General features: G+C 42.3%; 1 protein-coding gene across 7 annotated transcripts in view; it reads left to right on the forward strand.

Moving 5' to 3' along the window:
• LOC112220232 (forkhead box protein P1-B) overlaps positions 1–13,263 on the forward strand; it is a 234,303-nt gene that overhangs the window by 132,152 nt on the left and 88,888 nt on the right. For all 7 annotated transcript variants that reach the window (XM_024382000.2, XM_024381993.2, XM_024382007.2 and 4 more), the window contains one exon: positions 2,968–3,134. In XM_024382000.2, the coding sequence (XP_024237768.2) occupies positions 2,979–3,134 (156 nt within the window). In that variant the 5' untranslated portion in view covers positions 2,968–2,978. The remainder of the gene's footprint in view (positions 1–2,967; positions 3,135–13,263) is intronic.

Below are 13,263 nucleotides of genomic sequence, written 5' to 3' on the forward strand. Positions count from 1 at the left end.
ATCTGTATTCCCAGTCATGTGAAATCCATAGATTAGGGCCTAATGAATGTATTTAAATTGACTGATTTCCTTATATGAACTGTAACTCAGTAAAATCTTTGAAATTGTTGCATGTTGCGTTTATATTTTTGTTCAGTGTACGTAGCATAAATCATTCGATACATTTCTATGTGAATGGGAAAACAACATGTTTGATTTTAAAAGGCATTAAGCACTAACTTCAGTTCAACAAAGGCCCTCTGTATGGCAATAAAGGCAGGCTGAAGCTCCAAAAGAGCCTGCTCAGCCATCGGGGAAACAGCATACACAACAGTTGAGGTGAGGGGGCGGCTGACATACAACTGAAACAATACCGACCACATTATCTGATGAGGACTCACTAGGATGTTCTGCTTGCGAGAAGAGCATTATCATTGTTGGACATAAGACTAGAGACACCAGTAAATCAGCTCCAAGTGATTTTAATTTAGGAAATATTTTAATCCCATGCATAATAAAGAGATATATGTGATCCGATACAAATGTAAGCAAGGTTTGAAATTATTATGTTTTAGTCAAATATTATATCTGTTTGCAGTCTACATATTATTTGTAATTATGTTTTGGTCCTTCGACCATCCACTCAAGAAAAAAATTGGCCCTTGGCTGAATCTAGTTGATGATCTCTGAGCTATACTATTCTATTCTATTGTTATCTTGCTTATTTTGATTTCTGATATTAAATGTGAACATGACAAACTGTCAAGCTCCATTTGACGTCTGTCAGACAGAGTGAGTCCCCATTGTGGCCCCTCTGCTGTGGGCCGGCTGTGCCTTGTTTCAAATCAAATCAAATTGTATTAGTCACATGCGCCGAATACAACAGGTGTAGACCTTACGATCCCCTAACCGACAATGCAGTTTTAAAAAATGCATATAAGAATAATAAATAAATGTAACAAGTAATTAAAGAGCAGCAATAAAATAACAATAGCAAGGCTATATACAGGGGGGTACTGGTACAGAGTCAATGTGCGGGGGCCACCGGTTAGTTGAGGTAATATGTACCATGTAGGTAGAGTTATTAAAGTGACTATGCATAGACGATAACAACAGAGAGTAGAAGCGGTGTAAAAGGAGGGGTAGCCAATAGTCTGGGTAGCCATTTGATTAGGTGTTCAGGAGTCTTATGGCTTGTGGGTAGAAGATGTTTAGAAGCCTCTTGGACCTAGACTTGGGGCTCCGGTACCGCTTGCTGTGCGGTAGCAGAGAGAACAGTCTTTGACTATGGTGGCTGGAGTCTTTGACAATTTTTAGGGCCTTCCTCTGACACCGCCTGGTATAGAGGTCCTGGATGGCAGGAAGCTTGGCCCCAGTGATGGTCTGGGTCGTTCGCACTACCCTCTGTAGTGCCTTGCGGTTGGAGGCAGAGCAGTTGCCATACCAAACAGTGATGCTCTCGATGGTGCAGCTGTAGAACCTTTTGAGGATCTGAGGACCCATGCCAAATATTTTCAGTCTCCTGGGGGGGAATAGGTTTTGTAGTGCCCTCTTCATGACTGTCTTGGTGTGCTTGGACCATGTTAGTTTGTTGGTGATGTGGACACTAAGGAACTTGAAGCTCTCAGCCTGCTCTACTGCAGCCCCGTCGATGAGAATGGGGTCGTGCTTGGGCCTCTTTTTCCTGTAGTCCACAATCATCTCGTTTGTCTTGATCACTTTGAGGGAGAGGTTGTTGTCCTGGCACCGCACGACCAGGTCTCTGAACTCATCCATATAGGGTGTCTCTTGTTTAGATTGGCATCTCAGGAGACTCAGCCCCTCTGTTGAGCACACATTAACACATACTGGCCTCCCTATAACACGGCTTAAACACAACATTTTAAATCTGCATTTAGTCTCATTTCAACCATCTTTCATGATGAGGCCCAATGTTTTAAGGGCATTTATTCTACTTTGTATAAATCATTAATCAGCCAAGTTAATTTACTTCTGTCTGACTTGGTCAGCTTCATTAACTGCTCTGGAGTTGGGCAACTAGACGCGCCTCCCGCCGCACCAGGCTTGTGACCAACACAAAAGATGTAAATCTCACCACTGATTGCAGGAATGCAGACCCAGATAAGCATCAGTGTCATTCAGTTCATACTTATCCCAGGAGCGAGGGGAGGGAGTTGGGCTGGAGGGTGAGGGGATGTCTGTCTGGCTTGTGCATCATCAAAATTAGAAACAATAAGGACTTGAACATGTAAAAAAATCTACGGCTGAATATTTGTTTTATTTTAGTTGGATTATAGAATTACATGCAATTATAGAGCATATGTAACCATTTGTATACAGCACATTCTCCTTTAAAATGAAGTAACAACAGAGAAGGTTTTTGGTATAGACTCAAATGTTGGTATTAATTGAGCACCGCATAGGATTTGAGTGTTTTAAAATGGATATTTCTCATGGAGATCCTTTGGCAGGCAGGCACGCCCACCCGTTGGACCTGTTTCCCATTAAAAAGCCATTCTGCGTGGTTCTTCTGGGAGTAAATATATCAATTTCCATAGAAAGTGTTTTGTTTGTGAGGGTGAGTGTTTTCTTGGACTCCATTGCTTTGCCTCACTGAGGTTAGGTTTCTCTCAGATGTGTGTTTTTATCCCCTGCTTTCCACACAGCCGTGAAGCAGAACACTAACAGAACCTGATCCATGCTCCTTCCTCCAGCCCAGTATGGACATGTCATCTGCAAGTATCTAGTCCGGAAAGACAAAGCAAAAGACCAATTCATCACCCAGTGGAAGGAGAGTCTATGAATACAGTGCAAACAAACAAACAAGAAACAGTCAGGAATGAACCAATAGAAAAACCTGTTATAGAAGTGAAGTCGTGTGGGAAGGAAATGACACATGTTTCCAGTTTGGCCCAGGTTAGAACGTACTGTATCCCCTGTACTGTGCCTTGTTTTAACAGCTGTTTCTCCTACTCCCTGCTGTCTCAGGTTTTTAAGTCATGATGCAAGAATCTGGGATCGAGGCGACAAGCAATGGTCCAGCCAGTCAGAACAGAGCAGCGAGCGTGGAGGACGGGTCCAGGGACGCGAGGCCCAAGAGCGCCACGTCAGTGGACGTCATGGCAGCTGACCTGATCCATCTCCAGCAGCAGCAGGTCAACTAGGTTCCTCTCTTCACACCTGTCTTAATGAAAGGAATAATCCCCTCAAAAACTATCTTTTGGTATTTGTTTCATTATTTCACTGTTGTTACAGTCCTAAAAATGTTTTGCATGTCAGCAATCAAGTTACTATTTGCTTTTTGAAAGTCTTATATCTTCACAACTTGATTGCTGACATGCAAAACCTTTTGGGACTGTATCAACAGTGGCCTAATGAAAATAATGTCAAAATGAGTGGATTATTCCCATGGCAACAGCAGTCCCTATCCCCTCTAAAGTGCCTGTTAATATTTAATCCCGACCCAAAGTACATCAAGTACATAAACACATGATTATTATTTATGTATATTGGAGAGCGTTTTGAATGTTTAAAGAGAGGGTAGTGCTCTCAATGATTGTGTGTTTGGATGCGGACATGTTTAGTGTATTATGCAGCTTTTGCATTTTGGTGAAGTATTTGTTGAGGTAGGTCAACATATTTTAAGTGTATAGGTGCCACACGATTCTCAGACAGTTGGAGTGCTGTGCTATGCAATGGGCTGACAGTATTTTCCCTTAGCTCATTGTAAACATGCCTCACACTCACAACTAATGCCACACTCCTCTGTGTCCAACCAATGAGGCCCATAGAATGGCGGTAGATTTATTATTAGTGAAGCCCAAAACATCTTCAGCATCTGAGACTTGAGGGAAACAGACAAGCTCTTTCTGTTGGTGTCAGTGTTATGTGTGCCACACGACAGCGTGTTTAAGGAAACAGCATTGAAAAGATCACTGTGTCTCATGCTGTCTTGGCATTGAAGAATGACTGGGGTTGTTGTCAAGAGCAGTTTAGTCATGATGCACAGCCTCTTTTGTTGCTGCCTGTTGTCACAGTATATCTATCAACATCTGTATGAGGTAAAGAACAATGAGGAAACATGCATTTTGTCACAACAATAATAACAGTAATTCGTTTTAAGTAATTTGTTTGAAGCAATCAGCTTGTGAACACGTACAGCACATTGTGAAGAATAGCCCAAGAAATCACAGGTTTGTGATTTGTTGCAAGCCAGTAACATTAACACCAGCAAAGTTGCAAATGCACAATTTACAATAATTCCTTCAGCAATAATAGAAAAAGTAGACAAATAAAGATGTCTGCAAACGTACTTTACTTGTTAGACCTATAGGTGGTCTACTCCACATGGCTGTCCCTCCCTCCTCTCCCCTCCATCACTGCTGTTTTAGCCGTCTCCCTTATTTTCTCCAGCTCAACATTAACATGTCGTCAGTGAGAAAATCACAGCCATACTGAATTCATTACTGCAGTAGTCGCACAAAACCATGGATACAATTTCAATAACTGCGGGCCACAGTTGAGTAAACAGTTGCACTGAAACTTAATTCCTGTTGACTTTTCCTTCATTCTTTGCCAGGGGCGCATTCTGATTCGCTGTGCAAAGACAACAGGGGTTACAACTTTGATGAATGTGAGGCAGACGAGAGGGAGAGAGAGAGCAGGGAAATGTGGCATGGATGCACACTTGACACCAAGGAGAGAGAGAGAGAAAATCCTTCACCCGAGGAAAAGAGCCAACTGTCCGACACTGGTCTCTGTTCTCTGGTCATATGGATGGGATAATGATTCTCTCAGATCAGTCATTTTAGGAAAATAATGTAGAAATAAAAACATTACTTGTGAATTTAGTCCTGTAGAATTTTTTTCCTATTCATTTCAATAAATCCTAGATGTTTTTCTTTCTGTTTGTCCCTTTGAACAAAGAAAGCCCATGGTTAATTTCTGTGGCGTACCATACGGTTTATGATGGAGAGAGAGAGGCGGATGGATTAATTGTTCTGTGTGATAAATGGTGCATGGTTCGGGATGAAGGACGAGATGTCTCATTCTCCGCTCCTGACGTTCTCCTTTGATAGGGTACTTACCAGTGGAGAGTTCTGGGGGAATGCGCCTGTGTTTTTATTCTCCCATTAGGCTAACCCAGGATTTTCATTCATGCATCATGAACCATGTTAATTGTCCCATGGGCATTAAGATCTTCGCTCAATTACTTGATAACTTTTACTTTTGTGGCATTTTGCAGTCTGTCTTTTACGTTTTATTTGCTGGTTGTGCTAATATAGGGGGGAACTTGACAGATATGTGGGCTACTCTGAGAAACATCCAAGACACCATTTCCCTTTTGGTGATGCAGAAATCAATCTAGATGTTTTTGTTCCCCCCTGAGTCAGGGTGAACAACAAACCTGGTGGTGGTATACCATTTATTCTTATTAGGGAACATAACTGTGAAAGACAGTGCTCATTAATAAAGATAGGGGATACAATAATTGTAATCTGTTTGATCATCTTGATTCTGACAGGGGAATTCATCTTGTAGACCAGTCAGATTTGGGGGAAGTGGACCATAAGCTTGCTTTAAACATCTCTATTAGTAAGTCAAATACTGGGCAGTAATACCTCTGCAGAAACAAGATGGTCTCCTGGCTTATCTAAATCTCCAATCGAAGTGGTTTCCCATTATTGGTCATTCCATTATTGGTCATTCATTTTATGTTTGAACAGAAATGTTCCCATTTGGTGGATAAATATAGTGTATTGTTGTGTCAACCAAACAGAAGGTTTGCACCCTATATTTTCTCAATATGACTCCTTTATTTTATGTTTTCTCTCAACTTGTTTGCTGATGGAGCAGAAGTTGTGGTTTTCAGAAATCCCTTTAATGAGGAAGTGAAGATTATAGACATCATAAAGACAAATGTATTTTTAAAAAGGGGCTGTGTTTTTGCAATAGCTAAACATTTGTGGGTTTTCCGTTTGTTTTGTTGTTATTGATTTTGCAAGAGGAAGTTCCGATGTCCAAAGGAGCAGTCACAGATTAGACCAGATGCAGCCAACCACATCGACAAGCAGGCAGTCATAGTGATGATGTGATTGAACAGTTAGATACTGTAGGCTGCTGTTGACTCCTGCACATTCAAGTTACTACATGTACTGTTGTTGATTGTGATTTATGGTTGATTTAGGCATTGCATTCGTAATCTTGCACATGTTTATGCAAGCAACGGATTCCTCTGCTAGAAATTGGATTCAGCTGATATAACTGTGGAGTATTAAATATTAATATCCTGTCTCTTAGAGGTGTCATTTTAATGAAGTTTGAGAGATTCCTCAAATATTCCTCAGTGATAGAAAATACATTGAGTGTACAAAACATTAAGAACACCTTCCTAATATTGAACACACTTTTACCCTCAGCACTAGGAACAGACACCTCCTGAGCTGCAGGCTTCAATAAACGTTGCAGGAAAAGATGATCATGAGGAAAATTACGTTATCTGGCAAGCTTAAAGGCCTTACATAAACATGTGGTGGAAATATTAAACAACGCAGACTTTGGCCTCCAAAAATCTGGCTTCTCTAGAAAATACACTGAGTGTACAAAACATTCAGAATATTGAGTTGCCCCACCTTTTGCTCTCAGAACAGCCTCGATTCATCAGTGCATGGACTCTACAAGGTGTCGAAAGCGTTGCACAGGGATGCTGGACCATGTTGACTCCAATGCTTCCCAAAGTTGTGTCAAGTTGACTGGATGTCCATTGGGTGGTGGACCATTCTTAATACACATGGGAAATTGTTGAGCGTGAAAAACCCAGCAGCGTTGCAGTTCTTGACACAAACCGGTGAACCTGGCACCTGCTACCATACCCTGTTCAAAGGCACTTCAATCCTTTGTCTTGCCCTTCACCCTCTGAATGGCACACATACACAATCCATGTCCCAATTGTTTCAATGCTTAACAATCCTTATTTAACCTGTCTCCTCCCCTTCATCTACACTTATTGAAGTGGATTTAACATGTGACATCAATAAGGGATCATATCTTTCACCTGGATTGACCTGGTCAGTCTATGTCATGGAAAGAGCAGGTGTTCATAATGTTTTATCCACTCAGTGTACACGCCAACAATATCATCAGAAAAAGAACAACAGCCAGATGAATCATTGCTTTTTCTTTACAGCAGAAATATCGATCCAGGCTTCTTTGTCAGACAAGATCTCTAAAGCTTTGTCACAAATCGCAAGATAAGGCAAACCAACTTTTTTCTTCTTTAATTTCTCTTCTGTGTTGGAGCAGGGCCATCAGTACTGTCTGGAGAGCAACACTTTGGCTCTTCACATGGAGCCGCAGACACAGGTTAGCTGTTTGCATAATATAAACTATAACAAGGTCCCTCTCGACATGGTGGAAGAGAGAGAGATACACACACACACACACACACACACACTGCTCAACACAGCCTTGGTTGTCTGTCTGTCTGTCTGTCTGTGTGTCTATCATCACTGAACTCTACTCACCGGAGGAGGAATTGCTAAGTGATAAGAAGACTCACATGACTTTCTCCCACGTTGCCAACCCTGTACTGTAGAGTAGACAACCAGGCCCAGTACAGCCTAGTACAGTACAGTGTAGCAGGGCCAGGGCTGCTGAGGCCTGTGTCCTGGTCAGTAGAGCAGGACTAGTGGTCAGACTAACTGGCATTTAAATCAGAAAGGTTAAAATCATCAGGTCAGAGGTGAGCTCAGAGCAGCTCTCATGCTGCTGGACCGCTGGCTGCTGATTGCGTCCACTTGACTGTGGAGTTCAGTGGAACAGAACCACCCCTCTTTACTACAAGTAAAAAACACTCGTTATCACCACACATTTTAATTAAATTAAATTCAGCAATTCAGCTTTTTGTTTTCTCACAGCAGTATATCTGCTCAGTACTGCATAACCAATAGGTGTGATAAAGGGCTGGTTTCTCTGTGTGGTTGGTGTCCAAAGGCTATGACGCATTATTCTCTCATTGTGTGTTTGCTTCCTGAGGGTTGCAGTCAATGACAAATATGCATGCCACACACACAAGTGCACACACACACACCTCATCTCCTCATCTCAGAGAGGATCATGTTAAAAGGATACACACTGCTCTTTTTCTGTGTCACTCGCAGCCACCTGTGTAATGCTGTGGATTGTCTTTCCTTCATCTCTCAGTGCTCTCAGGTATCTGCTTGTAAACTGTTCATATTGTCAGATCGGGCTGGGGACGGTAGAGGCTCCAACTTATTGGAAATCTGGGAGAACGGATAACATCAGTGTTATGACACTGCATATTGCCCTAAATTGCTTTGTTGGTAAAACGATAGTGCTCTTCCAATTTGAATAATTGTATGGAATCCCTCCCAGAACAGTTTAATTATGTTATCACACAACTCACAGCATCTGTCTTTATAGTGGAGCAGATGACAGTTTTATTACAGGCTGAATTTCTTGGGTGGTTCTGGCAATTGATGTGTGATCTGATTAATAATCATACTGATGGAGGTGAAAATTGAACAGTAATGTGCTTGTATGTAGAAATTGGAAAAGATAATTAGAAAAAAACACGCCATGTGTCACAAGAAAACTTCATCACTGTTTTTGTCGATTCCTAAGCCTTCCGCAATTGAACCATATTGCTTTTTGAGTCTAGTTAATTGTTACATGCAATATATTTTTCTCCCAGGGAAGAGAGATCTGTTTAGTCTATCCCAGTATAACTTCTGAAGCCTTTTGTCATGTCTTGTTGAGTTTTCTTCCTGAGTTTTGCAGGTAAACACATTAGCAGCACCAAAATGGCAAGCTCATGAAATCATCCATTTTGTTAAGTGTACCTTAAGCGTGTCCTTTCAACCCGTGAGACAATCAGCAGCAGAGAGAGATGCAGCACAGGTTGCATGTTTGCATACCATACCAAACCCCTAAGTTTAAAATAGTTGACTGATCCATGGGTTGACATCCTGTTTACACACCATCCCCGGGGCTGGTTCATTTGGGCAAATGGGGGGAATCTGAGGAGTTGTTTGACAATGAGGTCATCAGAGAGACTCTTAACTTCCCTCATGCCCCAACAAGCCTGCAACGCTGCAAGGTAAGTCGCTCCATACTATACTGTAGCTAACCCTGGCCACATGAAACACAGGGATAATGGATTTCAGGTCAAGGATTGCAAGGTCCATACAGAAATGGTTTGTCAGAAATGGTTTGTCAAGATTGGTGTGGAAGAATTTGACTGGCCAGGACAAAGAGCCCTGACCTCAACCCCATCGAACAGCTTTAGGATGAATTGGAACGACGACTGTGAGCGAGGCCTAATCGCCCAACATCAGTGCCCGACCTCATTAAAGCTCTTGTGGCTGAATGGAAGCAATTCCCTGCAGCATCTAGTGGAAAGCCTTCCCAGAAGAGTGGAGGCTGTTATAACAGCAAAGGGGGGACCAACTCCATATTAATGCCCATGATTTTGGAATACTTTTGATCATGTAGTGTATTTAGCAGTCTTATGGCTTGGGGATAGAAGTTGTTCAGGGTCCTGTTGGTTCCGGACTTGGTGCATCGGTACAGCTTGGCTGTGAGGTAGTAGAGAGACAGTCAATGACTTGGGTGGCTGGAATCTTTTATTTTTTAAGTGTTCTACTCCGCTAGCCAGCACCTCGCCTAAACAGGTGTGCGTTTCTTTCGCTTCCAGATTGGCTGGACTCTTTGAACATTATTAGGGCCTTCCTCTCTGACACCGCTTGGTATAGATGTCCTGGATGGTAGGGAGCTCAGCCCAAGTGATGTACTGGGCCATATGCACTAGCCAATGCAGCGCCTTGCGGTCGGATGCGAAGCAGTTGCCATACCAAGCAGGGATGCAGCCAGTCAAGATGTGAGGGCCCATGCCAAATCTTTTCATCCTCCTGAGGGGGAAGAGGTGTTGTCGTGCCTACTTCACGACTGTTGGTGTGTGTGGACCATGTTAATTCCTTAGTGATGTGGACACCGAGGAACTTGAAGATCTCAACCTACTCCACTAAATACATCTAGTGTGTAATGTTGGGTCAGTGTGGCCACTGCTTTCTTTGTAAATTATGGGCGTGTATGCTGGGATCATTAGGAAGCCTGAAGTGACTCTCATTGTGGGGCACCCGGATGATGGCCGTGTCTGTGCGTTAGTGCTGAAGAGGGAAACTGTAAACTTCTGAGTAGGTGTCTGAAGCAGCTAGTGTGGAGAGTCAGACAGGGAAACACGTCTGTGTTGGTTCATTATTAGATGGCTTATTAGGAGGGCTGAACTGACTAGGGTTTTGACTAAATGCATCGATTATGTTTTATTTAAAGTAATACTCACAAACCCATCCCTAAACCTCCCGATCGCACACACACACACACACACGTATGCTCACACACCAACACACGCACGCGCGCACACACACACACACACACACACACTGGTATTGGTCTGTTTTTGTTGAGCAGATTGTGTGTTTAGTTTTGTAAATAAGGAACCATTTTAACAGGGCCTCAGGAGGCTTGGGTTGGGAAAGTACAAGCCCAAACATGGCTGGTTTTAATAGCCATTGTCAAAACACTCTTTAAACAAAAAAACTATTCAGTGGAATGGAATGTTTACATCTAGTTGAATAATAATGCCTTTTTTGGAGAAACTAGCCTTTTAGGATGGCCAATTTGACCCAATTTATTAGGGATAAAGTTAGAGTAAATATGTATCAAGAAAGTATTTCCTACACAGAAAACGTATGGGTAATTAATATTAATAGGCTGTGCTTGTTAACACCCCCAATGCAAGTGCAATGTAGATCCCATTAACATAGAAGGGGCCCTAAGGAATTTGGCAGATAAGGGTTAAACGAGCTATTGAAATTTAAACTGGATCTTTCTCCCATTAAAACACTTATTTGTTTCAATAAAGCCCTAATCCTTGCAACTGCATTTGCCTCAGATTAAAGCATCTATTTGGGCTTCAGAGGCCACAACAGTACACAGATACATAGGGTGTGTGTGTGTGTGTGTGTGTGTGTGTGTGTGTGTGTGTGTGTGTGTGTGTGTGTGAGAGAGAGTGTGTGTGTGTGTGAGAGAGTGTGTGTGTGTGTGAGAGAGTGTGTGTGAATTTGTGTATTGGGGTTGGCGGGATGGATTACCAATCGAGGTACTAGCCTGCTAATGCAAAAGCGGTGTAATGAAACTGGCTTTTTATATTTTATTAATAATCTACGCGCCACACTGTGGAAAACAGACGTCAATGTTCATTCACGCCGTCAGAACCCAGATCTGAAACTGGGCATGCTGGGTGACAGAGAGGGAAGAGAAGAGCTGGAGTCTGGAGGGGAGCAAAGTGATGGCAGCAAAACGCCTGTTTACTCTTGCCAGGCATCTGTTAGCAACACGCAAGCTTGTGATATTGCTCCCCAGAGCAACTTGTGAAGAATGTGCCTGCCGCCTGTTTCTTAAAGGGCTCAAAATGCCTCTAAATGGGTTAGCTGCCTGATGGTACCAAACTGTCAGGGGCAGACTTAGTGATTTGGAGGCTTGAGACAGAGGCCAGTCTGAGCTCCCTCCCCCATGGGTCTACAATGTATTTTTTTTAGGGGTTATATAGTAAAGACACGTAATTTGACAATAAAAATCTATGTGCCATGAACACAATCATGAACACAACCAGTCATGTTTTCATCTGTTTGTTAAACAAATCACTACAGAAAGTAGATTGCCTTTGCACGTTCATCCAAAAATATTTCCAGCTTCCAAGTGGTTGAAACGATCTCACCGAAGAAAGCATCCGAGTGAGGGAAACGGCGCCCCTCTGTCTTTCTATATGTAGCTCATGTATCTGATGCTGTCTGGCCAAAAGGAGTATGACATGCCATACTCTTTTTAACCAGACAGCAGCAGATACATGTGCTACACATACTGTACATGGCCCCTGCCTCGACAACAAAGGCAGTATTATCAACAGCACCTGTCTTTTTACTAAAGAAATGCTTTAAGATTGAATTTTTCTGTGAAAATTATTATTATTATTTTTTCTCTGCCCTGTTCTGAAAGCTCCTCATTGCTGTAAGTTCATTTCACTGAAAGTCATGTTTGCTATCATATCGTGTGAAACAGTGCACGGGAACTCTGTCAGGGTGGAATAGTCCATTATAATGAACCAGTCCGTGGGTGATTAATGACACTTGTTTCTACTATTCTGAGAAAAATATTTGTATATGTATGGAAATAAAGTATTGATCTATATTATGAATTATTATTCAGCTGTATGGATTTATTTACTTTTTTGGAGGCCTTTTTTGTCAGCAATGTGGCCTCATTAACCTGGGCACAGTGGCCAGACAAAACCCCCTTCCAACTATTTCCATTGTAACTTTTAAGCTTCCTGCAGATTTTGCAGTTGCTGAACCAACTTGCTGAAGTAAGACAGAATGAGAGCGATGAGCTGAGCAGCCCATGACAGCGGGTCATTTGACGGGGTGGGCTGGGTTGGGGATGCCTCGAGCGGAGTATGCGGGGCCCTCAATCTGAGAAATTATATACAGTACCAGTCAAAAATTTGGACACACCTACTCATTCAAGGGTTTTTCTTTATTTTTACTATTTTCTACATTGTAGAACTCCAAACTTTTGACTGGTACTGTATATATAAAAAAGATTACTGGAATAGTTAAAAAAAAAAAAATATGACCAGCTCACGAGGCCCCTTGATGATGTGAGGCCTGATGCAATTGCCTCTTCTGCCTAATGGCCCACCATTGCAAATGGCAAACTTTTTTTTCTCTTTTCTCCCTCACCCTTTTTGTTTGCCTCGTCCCTACCCATCAATTCTCTCTGTCAAAGAATAGAGCAGTGAGCACAGAGGATTTGTAACTTTTGGTTGGTAATGTTGTTTGTGCAGAGGGTTTGGGAAATCATTCTTTATTTTGTAAACCTGTTACACCACTAACACAGTCTCACCAGCATCAGTTGCTGTGATCCTAATGCTTATGGTGTACTAACTAGCTGGGAAATGGCCTCTGTAGGATAGACCATAAAAAGAGAGGCACAGACATGTCGGCTTCATTAAGTCACTATGCAGTGCTCTGGTGGAGATATATGAAGAACTGGCCTTGGTCTCTTCACGCAGGTCATTAGGATCTCTAACGTAGAGGCCGTTACTGGTGATAGGGAGACCATGTTTCTCAGGGTTAGCATGGAGGCAGGTTATAGGTAGTGAATATACAATGAGACATGAACAATAATTATTTCTTTAACCATTTT

The sequence above is a fragment of the Oncorhynchus tshawytscha genome, linkage group LG02 (genome assembly GCF_018296145.1).
Source record: "Oncorhynchus tshawytscha isolate Ot180627B linkage group LG02, Otsh_v2.0, whole genome shotgun sequence".
NCBI classification, from domain to species: Eukaryota; Metazoa; Chordata; class Actinopteri; order Salmoniformes; family Salmonidae; genus Oncorhynchus; species Oncorhynchus tshawytscha.